At 39.4% G+C, this 19,593-nt stretch overlaps 1 protein-coding gene across 2 annotated transcripts in view; it reads left to right on the top strand.

Annotated features, from left to right (window-relative positions):
• Nucleotides 1-51: 51 nt before the first annotated feature.
• CLCN1 (chloride voltage-gated channel 1) overlaps nt 52-19,593 on the top strand; it is a 61,915-nt gene continuing 42,373 nt past the window's right edge. Inside the window, exons 1-3 of one of the 2 annotated variants that reach the window (XM_042809827.1) lie at nt 927-950; nt 2,260-2,433; nt 8,843-8,915. In XM_042809827.1, the coding sequence (XP_042665761.1) occupies nt 8,844-8,915 (72 nt within the window). In that variant the 5' untranslated portion in view covers nt 927-950; nt 2,260-2,433; nt 8,843. Of the gene's footprint in view, nt 2,434-8,842; nt 8,916-19,593 lie in introns of both variants that reach the window. The other variant, XM_042809828.1, reaches the window with a different exon arrangement.

Genomic DNA, 19,593 nt, shown 5'->3' with positions numbered 1-19,593 from the left:
TGAAGATGAATGTGGGGGAAGATGAGGGGGATCAGATTGCTACAGGGAAACTATTATGAGAGACCTTGACCTGTTGTGTCCAAGACAGGTTATTACAAGCAGCTGTGCAGCTGGCCCACCTTTAGAAATCAGCAGTGAGATCACTTCTGGGAATTGAGATCAAGATAATGTACCTATGTGATGCAGGGTGAAAGCCAGTGAGTGTGTGAGATAAGAAAATAAAAGTTCTGTTCTCATTACTTCCAGAATAAATCCCAGTATTCAGATCCACTAGGAGCTGTTTTTTACTCTCAGCTGTGACATCTCTTTTCATGAAAAAAAGTATACTGGTTTTTCAATAGTACCTAGTGCTGGTACAAGAATTCCAGCAGTGTTCAGTAGAAAACCTATTTGTGCTGAAACTGTTACTAGTAATATAAAAGATGTTTATATTTTTAGATAAGTAAATTTAAGCTACTGACACAGTTTAATTAATGCCTTTAATAGTGGGATTAGCAAGAAAGTTTTGTGTTGTTCATATTTTGGCTCAAAACCAAAAGAATAAGGTCAAAAACGTTTTTTGTTTTGTTGAAAGGGGTGTGAAAACAGTGAACGGGATATTCACAAGATGTAGTTACAAATCTGAGTTACATAACAACCATTTTAATTAGTGGAGCAATTCATTATAGGAATACGGTTGTAGTAACTGTGAAGTGTTTTTGTTTCCATTTGCTCTTATATAAAAAAATGATAGATACTCAAAGAGTCTGACTGTAAAAATAATTATTGATCTCTTCTTCGAAATTAGGATGTACAGAATAGTCTTTTAAAAAAGCATAATTTTCAAAACATCAAAAGATTTGGATGAAAATCTGTAGAACAGCTTGTAAAATAAAATACGTACCAGGTCGAGATTCCTAACATACATTGTCTGTGTTGCAGAGGACAACAGTCTCATACCCTGAAGACAGGTAAAAAACGTTCTCTGTATCATATCACTAAATTACTAAATTGAAATACAAGCAAAAGAAAATATTGTTATGTAATTGATCATCTTCATTACAAAGCGATGATGTCATCAGAGTTTACATACAGAAAGTGTCATTCTTTAAAGGGAAAAGAATGAAGTTATAAATCATCAAGTTCCAGGATTAGTCTTGGAGAAGCTAACTTTCACTAGGAACAAGGACTGGATCATACACAGTGTTATTTGGCCTACCATTGCTGCTATTGCCAGTTTTACTCAAAGAATTTTTTCTAACATCACAGTGAAGTCAGAGAGTTTTTTTCATCCTGCACCTAGTTTCAATATTATCAGGCCTCATAAAGTGTGAAGTAGAGACAGTAAAGTTCCCTTTTGTCCTTGTGGCTGGTAAGGATTGAAGAAAGCAGTGCAAGGGTTTGCATGCCCTTTCTAGATGCATGATGACATTCAAGAATCCCTCAAATACCAACATGAGATCCCTGTATGTCCAGTACTGCAGCCCAGTATTAGAATTTCCATGAAAAGCTTGACAGATAGCAGAGGTAAAGAAGCAGCAGGTGTCTGTGGAAAGAGCAGCAACCTGTTGTTTTGAGCTTAAGTGGGGAGGTTTTGGCAATTAGGTGGGAGAGGTGGCCTCTGAGAGTGGTAAATTTTAGAATGAAAATGGAGAAGAGAATATAAATAGTTGAAATGATACTAAGTGCTGGTAATATCAATGAATGACGATTCTTGGAGGTAGGAATACTGGGAGGAAGATGGTTTATATGTGGTGAGATACTGTGGCCCAGAAGTCAGCAACAATGCGTATACTTGAAGTCAAATTATGTTAAATGTTGGGGACATCATGTAATCATGTAAGGAATAGTCTTCAAAGTACTGCTGGGAGAAGTAGCCCTCTCAGATGATGACTCTTCTCAAAGTTGCCTCTGAAATAAGTTGTAGAATAATTTTGCTCAAGTTGCAGGAAGATTTTTTTTGTCCCTAACTTTGGTCATTTTTTTTATTTCCATCCTCTTTCTTCCAAAGTCTCTTTCTGTCATTAGCCCCCATTCTTTCTATGGTCCCACTTTAGATCCCTTCTAAATGCAGAGAAGAGTAATACTGCCTGAGAAAGGAAAGGGAAACCTTACCTCCTGTTAATTTACTAAACTGTCCCAGTGCCAGGGCAGCAGAGGGAGATTAAAGCAGGGAAGCGCCTGCCATTTCCAAGCACAGATTGAACAGGAGGGGGTAGGGAGTCTCTGGTTACACTCTCCCTACTCTGTCTTTCCCTCACCAGTAACCTTCTCTCCCAGGGTGCACTGTGGGATTTTAGCTGAAGCCTTGTGTCTGCTGCACTCCATGATTTTGCAGTGGAGAGCAGAAGGGAAGACGTTGCCCTGAACATCCCTTGCTCCACAAAGGTTGTCTCTGGGGATATGACTAGGGAGGCCTCTCCAACAAAAGTATTGCGATACCAACAAACTCTGGTGAGTACAATACCTGCAGAAGGACAGAGCGTTTCCTACACTGTAATTTGTTCTCTTCTGAAGGGGTAAAAGCTTTTCTTGCCTACAAATATCCTTCCCTGCTTGTATTAGGAAAAATTTGTGAAAATTCTGCATGAGCACATGCCCCGGAACTGCCTTCCTCTAAGACAGAATGAGGCCATTTTCTCTTTTTATCATTAAGAAAATGGAAATAATCTTTAATCCCCATGAATGAAAAAATTTTGTCACTGAATTCACTAGATTAGGAAGAATGTGCTAGAAAGAGTCAGGGCTGAGTTTGTAGGGACAACCGATCTGCAGAGCTGCATGGAAAGGCAGTTGCTTGTTGTGAATTGGTTTGCTTTTCTTGGACAGACTTCTCACTACTTTATTACAGCTTTCAGAAGAGATAGAATTCTGCCCTGCTGGATGTTAATGCATGCTACTAGAGTATGCTCTTATTGGCATCTTTTAGGCAAATCTTAGCGAGGTTTTGCACTGCTTTGTTTTAAGGATATTTATTTGGAGATTGTTGCTTCACTTCCTGATCTAAGAATCTCAACTTTGAGAACTAAGATTCATTTAATCTCCTCATGATTCCTCAGACTTCTCTGAACAAGCTGAGGAAAAAATTTGTACTGTGTCTAAGAAACCACTTTATCTGATATTTTAAATAAGAATTTGCATCAAATACTGCAGATTGCCTACTGAACAGCATGAGTGGAATCCCAGCCTCTGAAAACATATAGTGGTGGCCTGTTTGTGTCAGAGCATGCAAAGATTTCATAGCCATGTTTGCAGACACGACTATATAGGAGGTATTGAAAACATGAATATCTTTGAGCTACTACAAAAAAAACATAGAGGTCTTCTTTGTAGAAGATGTCACAATTGGTTTACTAAGCAAATTGTACAGTTGCTTGTGGGAACAGAAGGTAAAGACAGAGAGAGTACTTCTCCTGTACATGAACTAATACATGCAAGTGAAGAATTTTATGATCTGTAGTGTGACCCTAAGGCCTTGTATGACTGACTGCTTGACTTCAAATCCTGAGTTACATAATGAATATAAGTTTCTCAGTGATCTACATGGACACAACACAAGTACCCAACCTCTTTGACCTCTTGCTCAACTGAAAGTGCTTCTTATCAATTGGCAAGTACTGATGTTGCTGAAAGAGTCATTCATTTCAGTGGAAGGTCTGAACTATAAAATATTTCACGTCTGTTGTTCTGCGTTTCTGTAGACCAATATAAAGTAGCATCCACAGTGTCAGGACTAAGTTACGTTAGTACTAGAACACTGAGACTGTGGGCCTAATGCACAACATAATCAGATTTCATTGGTCTGTTTGCACAGTGTACAATCAATAGGTCAACTGTACAATTAGTAGGTATACAGAGGTTAGGCTTAGTAAGCTTATCATGGTGGAAAAATAATAAAAATAAATGGAAATGCTTACTAGTGCTATAGGCAGTATGTAAAGACAGTAAACTCCACAAGGAGCAATCTCCAGAAAGAGATCCTTCCTCAGTGCCAGTCAGCACTTAAATGGGGTCTAGGAGAGGTGCAGCCAGGCTGCACCCCTTGGGATAACACAGGTGAATTGCCTTCACCTGTGCTCCTGTGGCTGACTCTGTTTGCCTCAGGTGGTCAATCAGGTTCAGGCCATGATCAACAGTTCCCATACACACAGTATAGAATGTTGTAAGATTTCTAGAAGGAGAACAAGTTCTGAGATGAAAAATTGTACTGAGTTGGTTGCTGAGCTGATCAAATTGCATGCAGTACTAAACTGTAAGGAAATGCAACAAAATTGAACAAAAGTGGTAGTAGAAAGAACAAGTTTGTGAAAGATGCAAAAGCTATACTTCTTCTAAAGCTGTAACAAACTCGTGAGTCCTTAGACATTTCACTTTTTTATTCTGTAATTTAGAACTAGACTAGTCAGAGTCAGTGCCAGTTTTCCTGCAGTCTTGGGGGAAGAGATGACTAGCATTAGATCTCCTTAATTTAAAGAGTATAATCCATATAATTTGGTAAAAAGCAAGTCTTCTTTGGCAGAATATATGCAGGTTATTAAGCAGTTATTCAGGAAAGAAAGCAAGTCAATGTATTCCATGTCTTCATTTACTCATAAATTTGTTTCAAATATTTGCCACTGAGAGCATGGATTCTGAACAGGGCAGGAATTTGTAGCAAATGGTAGTTGTTTGATCCTTCAAGTGTCTGCATGGTTAAACTCAAAACATTTTGCTCTTTAGTTGAATTCAAGTCACTCACATCCCAGATAAACTTTAGGATCAGAAGATAACTACGGTGCTACATATTTCATTAAAAAAAGACTACAGATGTAGGAGTTCTTTGATAATTATCATGTATTTGAGCTTTTCCAAATCTGAGGAAGGTGAGCAGATAATTACTGGATCTAATCAGGCTTTAGTGATAGGTAGGTGCTGAATCACTAACCTTGACGAAGAATGAAATATTTCTCAAAACAAGAGAAATGAAGATCAGTTATAATGATTGGGTAGCAAGTGAATATGAGATTGCAATTCTGGATGAAGGTGTCTCGAATGGATCCCAGATACTTATGAGACCTGAGTGTCTTAGCAATTTATGCCTTAAAATACTAACTTTGGGAACATGCTCCTATCAAGCATCGTCATTATCACTGTTCACTCCATATTGTTAGTCATGTTATTTTTTTCTTACCTAGTGAAGGAAGAATAGCAGAGCGCATAAGATCAATGCCAAACTAATGCTACAAACTTTTTCATAAATAAAAGTCACTGCTCTCTGGGTACACTGGCATTTAGTCAAAGAAAGGGTAGGTCATTGCCTGGCTTTAAAGACTGCAGGAATGATTGCTGTTTTTCTGTTGTAGAAAATCTACTGCACTGTCACAATCCAGTATTGAAGTTGCTTATAAAGTCTTTGTACCTTGGGAAGAGGTGAGATGGTAGACCAAGCTATTGCTGGTTAGCCTTTGAGGTCACAAATCACCTAAATAAGAGATCTGATAAGTCAGCCGGCCGTTTCTTGCCCTTCAGACCCTTCTGTGGTAAAAGCATCTTGGCTTATTTATATAACATGGTCACTTTATTCAGTTTCTTATATACCAGGTGTCTTTTGTTTCTCTACCATGTTCTTTTTAAGACATTTATTTTCTGTGTCTTTTGTTACCTCTTTGTCATTTACTCTTTCATGATTCTCTTGTTATCCTCAAATACCTTTCTCTTACTCGTCTTCTGCTGCATCTCCTGTTTGTTTCTCTGATGCTTCTGCTCTCTGTACATGAAGCCAAGTGTTAGGTTTCACAGCTGTGTTTTTTTCTGTGCCTTCGTCAGGTCACTGCCATCTGTTCCAAAAATATCCCATGTGATTATTCCCCTGTGCTGTCCCAAGGCAGTGGGGGATCCTTGGCAGTCCCTCCTCCTCTTTTTTTTTTTTTTTTTTGAAGTTATTATCGATCATACACAAAGTAATATTAGAAGGACGAGGAGTCTGGACAAATGAGGTCATGAGATTTATGCAGATTCTGCTGTACATACTGCTAATTCTAAAGCTAGAGATGGCAAATGAGGCAGATGAATACAGTTTTATACTCTACAGGGCAAGACATAGGCTCCTGACAATGATATTAGAAAAGGAAAAAAGGAAGTTTTCAGTTACTTGCTGTATGATTGAAAGTGCAGGCATTTAAGGATCATCTCTTACTGTAATTAGGGAGTAATTTTTAGCTTCTCGTATTCAATCTTGGCAAGGTCTGGGAGGGAGTCACCTCTTGTATACTGGAAGTACTTGTTGCCTTACAGAGTAGCCTCTGCTGAGATTGACAGATGCTATAAATCCATTTGCTGGCTTTCTGTAAGTGAAACTGGTATTTAGTATCTGCTGAAGCTAAGCGCTTGCTTTTTGCTTATCCATTGCTAGTTTCAGAAGCCCTGCAAGTAATCACGTTTCCACTGTGACATCCCAGGAGGATGGCTAAGAAAGACAAAAATTAAAGCGGGCCTTATAAAGCCAGCTTTTTCTTAAAATAATGGCTTAATTTTTAAAACTTTACTAAGCTGGAATACACATGGTATTCACTGATTCTGCACAAGTTGGTCTGAGTGTAGATTTACTTCACTACAATGCTAGGCCCTAAAGACAGATCACGAGGCATTGTGAGGATAGCTGCACTATCCAGCCCACAAACAACAGAGCAGTACTCTATCTATCACTGCATGGGAGAGGTGTTCATATCTGCCTTAGCTGTTTAAAACATGGGAATAGGAAATTGGCATATATTTTGCTGTGGCTGTAAGCTCTGCTGTGAGATCTAACAGCTACCTGAAGAATTTATATGGCTAGCAGAGCTGGTATTTACAGTTCTATTAATAATTTGTTTGTCTGCCAGTATTTCATTTTTATCTAAAAAAAAAAAAAACCACAAAAAAAACCCCATAGATTTAAGATGAGAAGGAGCCTCTTGCAGTATCCAGTCCAACTCCTTAGTCACAGATCTTTCCCTTGTTGAAAGCCATGGCTGTTACCTCTTTTACCTCTTGTGCATTCCCTGTGCTTGTCTCAGTAGAGTCTGGCTTCATCTCCTCTGTACTGTCAGACAGCTTCACCTCTGCTCTTGGGTGAAAAAACACAGCTCCTTCATCCTCTTCTCACAGGCTATGCATTCCTTGCTTGTAGTGCTATATAATTTAAGCTTTTCCAAGAGCCGCATAGATCTGCAGCCCAAGAAAAAAATGTCATGAGCTGTCAGGATGCTGACCAGTCTAATCCTTGCCACTGATCTTGTGCTAGCAAAAGTGAAATAACCTGCCTGCATGTAAATGACATAAGGCATCCCACATGTATTTGAAATCTAAGTAGGATGGATAGCTGCGTGCTACAAGTTTTTTACATGTTGTTATCTTGATAGCTAATGTTTACATGGTAATTTGGCAGCATAGCAGGTTAAAGTATTCCAGACTAGTTTGGGGGGCAAAGGTAAAATCCACTTTCACTAGCATTCCTGATATTTCAGAAAGTTAGGCCTGTTGCTAGCAAAACTGTAAACACTGGTTGGGAGTGGCGGAAACTGGAATATAGAGATTTCTGCCCAAGTTGTACAGCAGGTGGCACACAAGGTACAGTATATGAGAAATAATGCCTTAATATCGCAAAGCAAGTACAAAATCCTTGGCTACAGCTGTGAATCTGTACAAATCACAGCAAACAACTTGCATGATTTGTACAAAAACTGCAGGTAGACAGAATAAACGTGTTAGTGTTAATGTTTGATTTATTGAAGCTGCAAGAAGCTGCTACTGAAGTTTCTACTGTTAGTATTGACAGAACATCTTCCAAATACCTGCATGATGCAACAATAACTCTGTGGTGTTAATGCAGAGAGGACAGGCATAGACTATTCATGTTGAATGCTACCTTATCTGAATCTGCTTACCTAAACTGTTTTCATTTACCACTTAGAAGCTTACCAATCACATAGTGATTAACTATCAAGTAACCTGGGAACCCAAATTTCACTGCTGTGATAGCATATTATCTTTTGTGTTTCATAATGCTGCAGGTGATATAAGTTGAACACAGGAGTGGCAAAGATTTTCCGTAAGCTGTTACTGCAACATGCAGTTCAATCTGTGGATGCTACTAAGGATATTACTAGGTTAACAGATTTGCTTATATTGTTAATACTGAACCATCTATCTGTACAACATTTGTTGCTCCAGCCTGGTGAATTAGTTGATTCTTATCTGCCCTTAAAGGAACCAAGTGTCTGTTGTGATTGAAAGTCATTCATTTCCACAAAATATTTATAAAAGTTTCATTAATATTTGACTGTTATCCATGGGCATTAAGAGTAGGTTAGAATACGTGGCGCCTTCACTGTATTTGTTGCACAGCGCATGTGTGGAACCTGTATCTTTGCAAAGCAAGCAACCACTTGCAGCTTTGAAAATAGGTAAATTACAGGCAGTATGTTCTCTTCTACGTTGATAAGGAAGCGCTGTTCAAGAATACTGTCTCGTGCTTAAAAACATTACCAGTGATTAAGAACCTTCTTTGTAAACCCTCAGATTTGACCCTCAAGTTGAGACTGAAGTGACACCAATTAGTTTTAACAGTGGTGAGTCACACATATACCATATCTATTCCATAGATACTAAAATCTTTCCACTGGGAAGGTTAAGCAAGAGCTAAGTAAAGTTCTCCTCTTGCCTAAGTATGTGTGTTAATTCTTCATTTGAGGGTATACATTATAACTGAGATGATCTATTGACTGGCACATGCAGGACATTCTGAATGCTGCTTCCCTGACCCGTGGTGAACTCATTTAGAGCACGACACAGAGAAGTTAACCACATAAAATCATGAATGTTTTTCTATCAATTTACCTTCCAGAATGCTAAGGCCAGACACAGCAGAACTAGTGCAGGAAGGAGAACGTGGTTATCCTTTTATGCCACTCACAATTGTAAGTAATCTGTGAAGGCTTCAGCCAGCACTAAAAAATCTTGAACTACTGTATGTCCTCTCTTTTCAAGACTGCCTCTTCTCTGCCTTTCAAAAGCTGTCAGGACTACTCTTACTCCTGTGACCCCTAAAGAGTTTCTTTTTTTTTCTTTTAACTTATATATCTAACTTTCTGTATGTACCTTTATGCATACTGATCTTATATCAAAAGGTAAATGACCAGACATTGAAACTGTCTGGAAAAGTGACAATAAGGGAGACTGGGAAGTTCAAGGTCTTTTGCATTATTGGCTTGTGATTAATCAGGTGCACAGTGTGACGGGCAGCATTTACTGCTTACAGCTCAATTAATGTGGGATATTACCACAAGCTCATAGTCAGTGTTTGCAAGAGTTAGGTATCTTTCACCCTCAATCACTAATCCTGAGCCATCCTTATTGTCATCCTTATTCCATCACTGCTCTAATACTAACTAGTGGGCTATGAAGTTACCCACAGATGTAACTGTATCAAAGAAAAGCCATTCTTGAAGCATAAGTCAGGACAGTTTAAGTTTGTGAGGCACTACCAGCAACTACCTAAAGGACCCAGTTGGGTCAGTTTTTGTGTGCTCTGACCCATTCTTCTATCTTGGAAGGATCTTAGGAAACAGAACCCCAGGGGACAGGCAGTTACTGAATTACTCTTTCATTCCAAAGTGCTGGTCCTAGGAAAGAAAGGGCATTCATATTTGCTCAGTTGGTAGCAAGATTCTCACTGTGTATAACTTGCTTATTATCTCTTGATGTGCTGTTTCCTAAAGCCTTGTGTGTTTATATTCTGTTCAACCACCTAACTTCAAATACCTTAAAAAACCTGACATCATCACAGTAAGTATGTATCGTGATTTTAGTATAATGTGTTCACAAAACACCCTGAGATGCTATACCACATCCTTTCCAAATCCTTTCCCAATGATTTTCTACCCTCTCACAAAGAGCTTTTATTTCCAACACAACCCTTTCTGTGAGTATAGCATTCTCTCTTTCTCCCCACTTCTCCAGGTCTGTGTGCTTGGATCTGTTGTAAATGGATTTTGTCTAAAGAGAATTAACAGTTGTTAGCTGATGATATTTTGCTATTGAATCTTTAAAATTGTGGGATTGACACTGCTAATTCCAGAACAGTGTATCATCTGACAGTATGCTTTCCAGACTGAAGTTTCTCATGGTCTTCCCACAGGCACTACAATGTCCATTTTAAAATGGGCAGTAGGCCAGTGAGATGTCAACAGCCCTCACAGAGAATAGATGATTGTCTGGGATGGACAACAACCCAGTGTCTGTGAGATGTGCCAGTGTACAATGCAGATGCTGTCTGAGCAGCAGTGGCTCCACCTGATCTCCTCCATTTGGATGTAAGGTGAAAGATATTATTGAGTAGTTGTAGATGGTACCAGGTATCAACTCCACGAGGAAGTGATGACTTCCTGCTTTTCTGATGATATCTGCCTCTCACATCTAGTGTAGCTCTTCAGTACAGGGTGGAAGTAAAATTCATAGTTAAGGCCAGGCACTCCATAGGACTGATACTGCTGAGGAAGGCCTTCTCATAAAATTGACATTGCAGACCTAGTATCAGAACACAGATGCTAAAGGTGTTAATGCACTTCCAAGAAGATCTGGATGTGCAGCAGCAGCTGATATAGTACACTGATCATGTTCCCCTGCACTCAAGACTATAGGTCAAAAGAGGACAGGATTGTAGTGATCAGTGTGGCAAAATTAGGTATGAAATGTGTGTCCAAGTGGTCTTGCCACAGAGGTCTTGCTTTTATTCTTCAACATGTTTTCTGGATTCCTTGTAATTAGCAGCAACACCTCGTGATCTTTGCACTCTTTATATTGCCTGTGAGCAACAAAGGCTCAGGGACAAGCTGATGTTAATCACAATTTCATTTGACATGTGTTATAACCTTATCTCCAGCATGGAACTGGAAACTTACACAATGCCTGCAAAGTTCTTCCTGTTCTATGTAGCATCTCTTGAGATTCAGCTCTGTTCTTGGTTTTGACTCCATGAATATATAACTTTCTTCCAAGTCCTGCTCTTCTATTTCTTCTGGTGACTTCACACTCTCATTCTCTCTCTTTGCAAATGTCATTTTATTTATTATTTATAATGGCAAATAATATTATAATACTAATATAGTACTATATAAAGTATATATATAATATATACATATATACTACTGTATGGGAACTGTTGATCACAGCCTGAACCTCTGATTGACCACCTGAGGCAAGCAGAGTCAGCCACAGGAGCACAGGTGAAGGCAATTCACCTGTGTTAACCGAAGGGGTGGAGCCTGGCTGCACCTCTCCTAGACCCCATTTAAGTGCTGACTGGCACGGAGGAAGGATCTCTTTCTGGAGATTGCTCCTTGTGGAGTTTACTGTGAGCCTGTGATATGTTTCCATTTATTTTTATTATTTTTCCACCATGATAAGCTTACTAAGCCTAACCTCTGTACACCTATTGACTGTACCTATTAATTGTACAACTGTACACCCATTTATTGTATGACTACTAATATAGTATTTATATATGTATATATATATAATATACTTTATTATTTTACTGCTTTTTTACTGCTTTATCTGAGACACCCATAAAGCAGCTAAAGTAGATGATTTTTTTCTGCCCCTGCAGTAAATAAGCTTGGCATGTCAATTACTGAAGATCTCCTGCAGTGCACAGTGCCCAAAGCAAGGAGTGTACCAGCCCTACTGGAGATCTTCCCTCAAAAGGAAGGAAAAACTCTACTCACCTAAGTGAGTGATAGGGTAGATGTCTGTAGGGTATGTGCGTACCATGAGACTCAGAAAAAAATTGTAAGTTGCATGGGGCCTCTGATGGTCTCTAGTCCAAAGCCTTGCTCACAGCAGGGTTCATTCCAACTATAGATCAGATTGTCCATGGCCTTGTCCAAGCAAGTTCTGAACATATCTAGGATGGAGGATCTATCTTGGATGGAGACTGCTGTTACATCCCTCCCTCCTCCCTACAGCCATTTCTTTTAAAGGCTGAGCAAATACAGCTCCCTCAACTTGTCCATATATGTCAGAATTTCGTATGCTAGAATTGGCCAAGAATCTAAAATACAGAGAGAAAGAAAAACTAATAGAAGCTTGATTTCCATAGAGGTAAAACTTAAAATTAGGTAAGTTTTCCATCCTTTCTGTATACCAGATGGAGGGATAAATGAAAGTTAAAGGTACTTAGGAATTCACTTTTTAAGGCTAGTAGAATAGGAATAGCATAAGATGTCTTAAAATAAGAATTACAATATTCTTTTCAAGTAGGAGAGAAGTAACCCCTAAAGTCAATACCCTCAAGGAATAATTTTTGTCAGTCCTTCAAGATAGCTGAAAAAGTTATGATGGGCCTACAAGCTCACTGGTCTATTGATGAGTTTTATTGAGAGAAGAGATCTATCTCTAGCCTGACAATTAACTGTTTTCCTCTTCAATTCTTGAAAGTATAATGGACTTCAGAAAGGACTGAAAAATTTCTCGAAGTCCACAAATACTTTCACTGATTTTTCCTGACTATGTGCAGTGAGCAATGCATAAGATCAAGGCTGTGAGCAGTGTTATTAAACATACACATAAGACATCCAAAATTCAATAATTTCCCATAAACAATCAGAATTCAGCAGCTTCTAGAGCTTATCTCAGTTCTCAAGTTAAAAGAACTATAGAAAAATTCCCAGTTTTCTTCCTCTGCATTTTTGTTTTTATTGGCCTGTTTTCCTTGTGACTCTGCTGACTTTGGACACTGTCAATTTTTTTGTTCTAAGTTTATTATTTTCAAATGACCTGGATAATAATCGTCAGCCCATTGTGTAAAAGACATAGTACTAATTGTAGGAAACTTCCTGCCACTTCTGCTGACTTGTGTTGTTCTAGGCTTGAAATACCAGACTACTTGAAATCCTATCTATACCTGTCTCTTCAATAGCTGCAGGCTATTGCTCTTTCATGCCTTGGAAGTCTTTTGCTCCTTCTTCCTTGTGACAGTCAAAATTGGTTCTTACTGATACACATACAGCAGCTTCAGTTTAATGAGTTCCACAGGGAAAAGACTTTCTGCAGCCTTCCTGGCAAAACGTGGCATTTGCTACGTGCAGTTCTTCTTCCCTTTCCCCAACACCTAAAAGTCATAGCAGGGAGCTGATTAAAGAGGGAGACAGCCCAGTGTCTCTTACGCTGGCTCTCACTGTCATCCCTGTAACAGCAGTCAGTGATAACAGGACGGATTATTTCCACGGGGGATTTGCTTTGCCATTGTTGGTGATGGATTTATTTTTTGTCTGCCATGAGAACTTCCTACTGCTTGCCTTCATCTTTATCTCACATTACTATTAGGGATTCTTTTACAGGAAATAAGGAAGACAGCAGGAGGCGACAAGACTTGTATGTACAGAAAGGCTAGGTGTACTTGTATGTTTAGGTGCATTTCGACAGGAGAAGGGAAACAGGAAACTTAGTCAAAATTGTACAAAATGTATTAGCATAAATTTGACTATGTAGGGTACTTAAAAATATTACGTGGTAGTGATAACATGTCTGTGTTATAACTTCCATATTGGCATCATTTGTATCTATTGAGACAGGATAGGGCACATGATTAAAGTCAAAACAAATGGTACTTGGCATCCATGAAATTCATGAGCTGTTTATAGCACGTGCTCTAGTAGTACAATTACAGAAGTGAAACTGAAATGTAAGCAAGACTGAAGTGTTACTGAGAAAAAGTGATTGTCTGTGATTGTCTATGACAGCCCCTTTCCTCATTTCTAGGTGTGCTCCTGCCACCTTTTTGAACATTCCTGTTCATTAATCAAATGGATCAAAGTGCTGAGCTGCCTGAAAATGACTTTTTGTTGCATCAGGTTTTTAGATCATTAGCTACAGTACCTAACAAATCACAGCCATCAGTTTCAACTTGCCTTTTTCTTAAGCCAGTCTCCTAAGCCAGTAATGTAATCTCTTTTTCAGAGACATTAATAGATTCTAGGATCTCAAAGAAATGCCTTTTCAAGCATTTAAAATTTGAATGAGTATCAGGAAAATGAAATTAATTGGCTTTTTTCCCTTATATACCTCTAATCCTAGCCATCACCTCCCAGAGTTGTCTGTCCATTCTCAAGGCACCGTCTTCATGGCAAATCCTAGCTCAAACATAGAATGGTTAGAATCATAGAATAGTTTGGGTTGAAAGAGACTCCAAAGATCATCAAATTCCAACCCTCCTGCCACAGCTAGGACCATCAACCTCCAGATCTGGTATTTGACCAGGTGCCTCATCCAACCTGATCTTGAACACCTCCAGAAATGGAGCTTCCACAGCCTCTCTGGGCAGCCTGTTCCAGCATCTTACCTCTCTCTCTGTGAAAAACTTCTGCTGACATCCGACTAAACCTTCTCTTCTTGAGCTTAAAACAATTCCCCCTTGTCCTATCACTGTCTACCCTTGCAAGAAGTTGATTCCCCTCCTTTGTATAATCCCCTCTCTGTAATCCTTGTAGCCTTCTCTTCTCCAGGCTGAACGAGCCCAGCTCCCTCAGCCTGTTTTTGCAGGGAAGGTACTCCAGCCCTCTGATCACCTTTATGGCCATCCTCTGGACCATCTCTAACAGCTCCCTGGCTTTCTTGTCCAGGTCTGGAGCCCCCAGTACACATTACTCCAGATGGGGCCACACAAAGGGCAGAGTAGAGGGGGACAGACACCTCCCACTCCCTGCTGGCCATCCCTCTTGTGATGGAGTCCAGGATACCATTTGCTTTCTGAGCTGCAAGAGCACACTGCTGGCTCAAAATATATTTCTAACATGTCCTTAAAACCTTACATTTTTCTAAAAGTAATTTTAGAAAATTTTGCTTTATAAGTCAATCTGCCTCCTATTTTTTTTTTTCTTTAATTGCATTTTTTTTCCTAGTTGGCCATAGTTGATGTAGGAGGCAGGAGTCTTCTCTTGAAATTTGCTAAGTCTTATATAAAATTAACAGCCCAAGCATAGCTTGTGCCAGCCTGGTTCTGTACAGCTCATGATTGCATTTTCTTCATGTTAGTCCTGCTGCTTCTAATCAGTATAATTGTATGACTAACAAATTGAATGTACATATATTAATTTTATTTGTGCAACAGTCAATCTGTAGGAAGGAGGAGAAGAAAAATATAAATCATCTTCAGGGCATGGGCTGCCTCTCACCTCTGAAGGATGATTTTTTCTTACAATAAAATGTTAGGGCATGGTGCAGGTGGCTTATTAGGAGATATTCACTATTTGCAATCAGAGCCTGTCATTTAGGTGGAGAGGTAAAGTGCAGTCACCCAGAATCTGTAGATTCTCCATCCTGGAACAATAAAAAATTCACAAGCTTGGAAGCATCCCTAATGAGTTTTGATCACTAGAGATGACTGCATTTCCTAGATGTTCCTTAGTCTCTTCTCCTAAAAATGCTGTCAAGCTGATTATTTCATCTTGAAACACTACTTCAGTGTTTGTTAATGCAGCGTTTCTTCACAGAAAATAAACAGATCCACTAAACCCACTTTAAACAGTGCATTGAGTGTCTTGTATGTTTTACTGTTTTCAGTTGCTTTTAGGTACCTAATGCAGATGTAAAAAGTCTTCTGCTCCTTATCAACATGCAGCCTAATTTTAATTTTTATTTCTTCTTTTAGATTCATCTTTTTGATTCTTGCATACACACTGTGCATATTTAATTTGTACTCAGTTTATTTTAAGTCAAGACAGTTATATCCTACCCTGCCAATGACGCACATCTTGCTTTCTTGCTTTGGAGAGCCACTGTAGAGACTTAGTAGAGACTTATGTGGTGCTGCACATTGGAGGGAATTGAGGGTTGCAATTGAAGAAAGTGAGCTTTAGGGAAGGAGCATTAGACAGCAGCCATGCCTTAGAAGTATAGAACATGCTCCTAAACAAAGGAGTGTCAGCACAAAATTTTAGCAGATCAGAAAGTCACAGTGTTTATCGCGACCAAGATGGACTTAGAAGCAAGAATTTAGAAGATTGCAGTACATGGGAGGGAATTGCATATAGAATCATATAATCCTTAGAGTTGGAAGGGACCTTTAAAGGTGCCCTTGTCCAACTCCCCTGCAATGAGGGAGCTAGATCAGACACAGCTAGATCAGACTCTCAGAGCCTAGTCCAACCTGAGCTTGAATGTCTCGAGGGACAAGGCTTCCACCATATCCTGGACAACCAGATCCAATGCCTCACCATCCTCACTGTAAAAGACTTTTTCCTTATATCCAGCCTAAATCTCACCACTTTAAGTTTGAAACCGTTTCTATTTATCCTATCACCACAGACTCTGCTAAAGAGTCTGTTCTCTTATATTCATTGCTGTACTGTCTGTCATATGTTTGGAGTTTTCTCTGTGTTAAAAAAATATACAGTAATCTTGTTTTAATCACTGGTGTGAATCTTCAAGTTTTGAACCCTGCTGATTTTGACTGGAGAGCTCACCAAGACATCTAGATATATTCACTTTAAAGTTCTGGATGAGCTGAGATGTTGGGATCAATTTATAAAACCTAGATTTGCTATCCTCTTTCACCTGTTTTTCTGTATCTTCCTCTTTCCGCTGAGTTTGTGAAGGTTCTCTCTACTTGTTCTTATCACTCCCAGTTCCAAACTGTGATGACACTGCAGTGTAAGATAAGGCAACTCAAATTAACGAGTCATCCATCTTAGGTAGCAACATCAACATATATATGGCTTTGTTTCAAATTATCTGACGCAGCATTCATGCAATGTTCTGTGCAGATTGTCACAGTTGTTTCTGGAACAGGGACCTCGGTCTGCCCCTCTAGAGCTCACACCATATTTCCTAGTTGATAGCATATCATAACGTCATACCATGTCATATCACAGTGTCATCATGTCATATCATGATCTGTTCACGTTTCCTTCCAGGTTCATCTATTACAACTCCTACTTCAGTGGCTTCTTCTTTCCTGTTAGTGACTTCATTTTCCTGGAAGAGTTTATCCACTTAAAATTGTGAGGTCTATTTTTCTTCATCCTGCCTTTGTTCTGGTTACCCCATCTTTTCCTTACTTATCAATTGATGATTCTCAAGATCTGCCCTGTTTCTGTCAGAGGTGTTCTGTTCATCCTAGTTTCAGTCAGTACTTGTCCTCTTGAATATCTTCATATTATGTTATTCCTTTTCAGTGTTAAAAGCCCTTTCTGGGTTTTTTCTTTTTATTTTTCACTGTGAATTCAACCCTTCTTTCAAGTCGTCTTTGTGAGTTCCTGTCATCATCTGTCCATATTCAGCCATACTTACAATGTGTTGCACAGCTTAATTTCAGACTTTTTCTTCTGTTCAAGCCCTACTTTATTGTCTTTTCCTCCCTTTCACTATAAAATCTATCTTTTCTCCATCTCCCTCTCTCTTCCAAACATTTTTCAAAGGATTCTTTCTCTCACAAAGTTCTGACTATATCCTATAGCTCTTTGAAACCTCCAAATGTATCTTGTCTAATGAAATGTGCCATTCAAACACCTTGTTTTCACCTATTAGACATTGTCTTATCTAATGTCCACTGAAACCTTTTCCTGCCTTCTTCTTACCACACTCTCCATGTGTTGCTGCTGCTTTAGGCAAGGTACACTTGTTGCACCTAACTTCATATCCTTTATCTCAACCCCTTACATCTTTCCTTACTTTCTTTGTCTATTATGGCCTCTGAGTAGTCCTCCTTTTGTCACCTTTGTCTTCTTCCTCCATTCGAACTTCCTTTTTTTTCTTTCACCTTTACAATTTATTTTGTTTCATAACCTATATTTCATGTTGTGTCCTTGTATGTTGTCTTCCTTTTGGGCCTCTTGGAGTAAGTTGGCTGAAGCACGGAGTATTGTTCTTCCTCTATTCGTAAATGACTGCTTTTCTATTCTGCATACACAGTTTGGAGTAACAATTTTGCCTCTAAAAAATCATCTTTTCTAAATATGGGGTGCTTGAGGGCTCTAGATCACCATCTCCTATATTTTCTGTGCATGTAGTATTGGTGGTAGCTGAAAAACGTTTCACGCCAGAGGAGGCTGCTGTTGGTGAGCCAAGAGATTTGTATACAGTGAGGATATGAACTATTCTAGATCTGGATAAATTTGCTAGAGAAGCAAAAACAGCTCTAGTGTAGAGAGAAGGCTTAGAAACTATTATAATGTCTATACAGGCAGGGCACAGATGACAGTGTCAGCCTTGTCATTGTTGATTAATAGCAAGGGGATTTCAGGTGGTAAATCTCCCTGGAACGGGACCATTAGAGAATTGCTGGTCTTCAATCATCCCTTCCTCCATACCATCAGAGCTTTTGCTATAAAAGTTGGGAACTGTATTTCTGCATCCTAAGAAGCATTCAGGAGAAAGGAATAAAGGCAGAGAAACAGGAGGATATGAGAGAAAATGGGGAAGAAGAGGGAGACGACTAATGGGAGAAGAGACCCATCTTGGATGGGAGTTCTAAATTATATATATGTATTTTCTTTACTTAGACCCTCTTTTGGTCTGTGACTGTAGATTTGTCCATGATGAAGGTGTCCTGCTTGAAGGACGTATCACAGAAACAACAACAATACTGCATGGCTGTGTCCTGCTAGAAAGACAATGCTAGGACTTGGTAGTGGAAATTTGAATTGATGAGCAATAAAGAAAATACATAAAAAGCAACCATGGCAGGAAATTACTGGCAGTGTGACAGAGGAAAACTGACAGTTACTGGAGAGCAGCAGCTCAGAAAGATAGTGAGTGCTGTGCTCAGTACTCTGTGCTTTCGGGACTCTGTTGATCTGAAAACATAAGCAAGGTAATGGGTAGAACTGGAGAAGTACCTTTGACAGCTGGATAAAGTAAACAAGCTCTGCTTTGAGTCTGAAGTACAAACAGAAGATCTCAAAACTAAATACAAGTTCAGTGTAGATGCTTCATGTTAAGAGAGGTAAAGAATGACAAGAAAGAGGCTGTAACCTACAGCTGCTCTGGCTCAGCACTGCTCCTGTCTGGCCACTGGGATCTCTGCCCAGGCTGAGGGAGCCGTCCTTTTCACTTTTTCAGGTTCAGCCAGCAGCAAAGCTGAGGACGTGGTTCAGAGAGACACAGGCAGAGACAGATCACTGCTTGTGAGAGATACAAGTTCACCAGTGCAGGCATTCAAACAGCATTCTCCAGATTCGCAAGCACGTGTGCATTTGTGGGTTCTTTGAGTACGTGGCATAGTTCTTGCGTCTGCCCAGCACCCCTGCCCATCTGTCTTGTATCACACACACAGGAGAGAGAGGTATATATCCAGAGGGAGAGTTAAGAGAAGATTTCATGAGAAAAATAAGAATATGTCAGGCTGTGACGTTCATCTACAGAGCTCAGCCAAACAAGATAGTAACTGACCCCATTTTACACGCTACTAGCCCTTTAATACCTTTCTCTACCTGTGCACATTCTTTGTTCCTCCTTTCCCCGAGTACCCCTATGATTTTGCAGAACTCTGCAGTTTCTGCACCTTCCCCATGTTGTCAGTCTTACTGGTTACAAAGTTCATGCTTTCTGGATGTGTTCATCCTTTCTGTGATGTGTTAACCTATTAATTAGTCTGAC

This window comes from Centrocercus urophasianus, unplaced genomic scaffold (assembly GCF_019232065.1).
Source record: "Centrocercus urophasianus isolate 14NV4802_14NV808 unplaced genomic scaffold, USGS_Curo_1.0 seq_12, whole genome shotgun sequence".
Lineage (NCBI taxonomy): Eukaryota > Metazoa > Chordata > Aves > Galliformes > Phasianidae > Centrocercus > Centrocercus urophasianus.
Note: the sequence above shows the minus strand (reverse complement) of the source record. Positions and strands in the feature narration are given on the sequence as shown.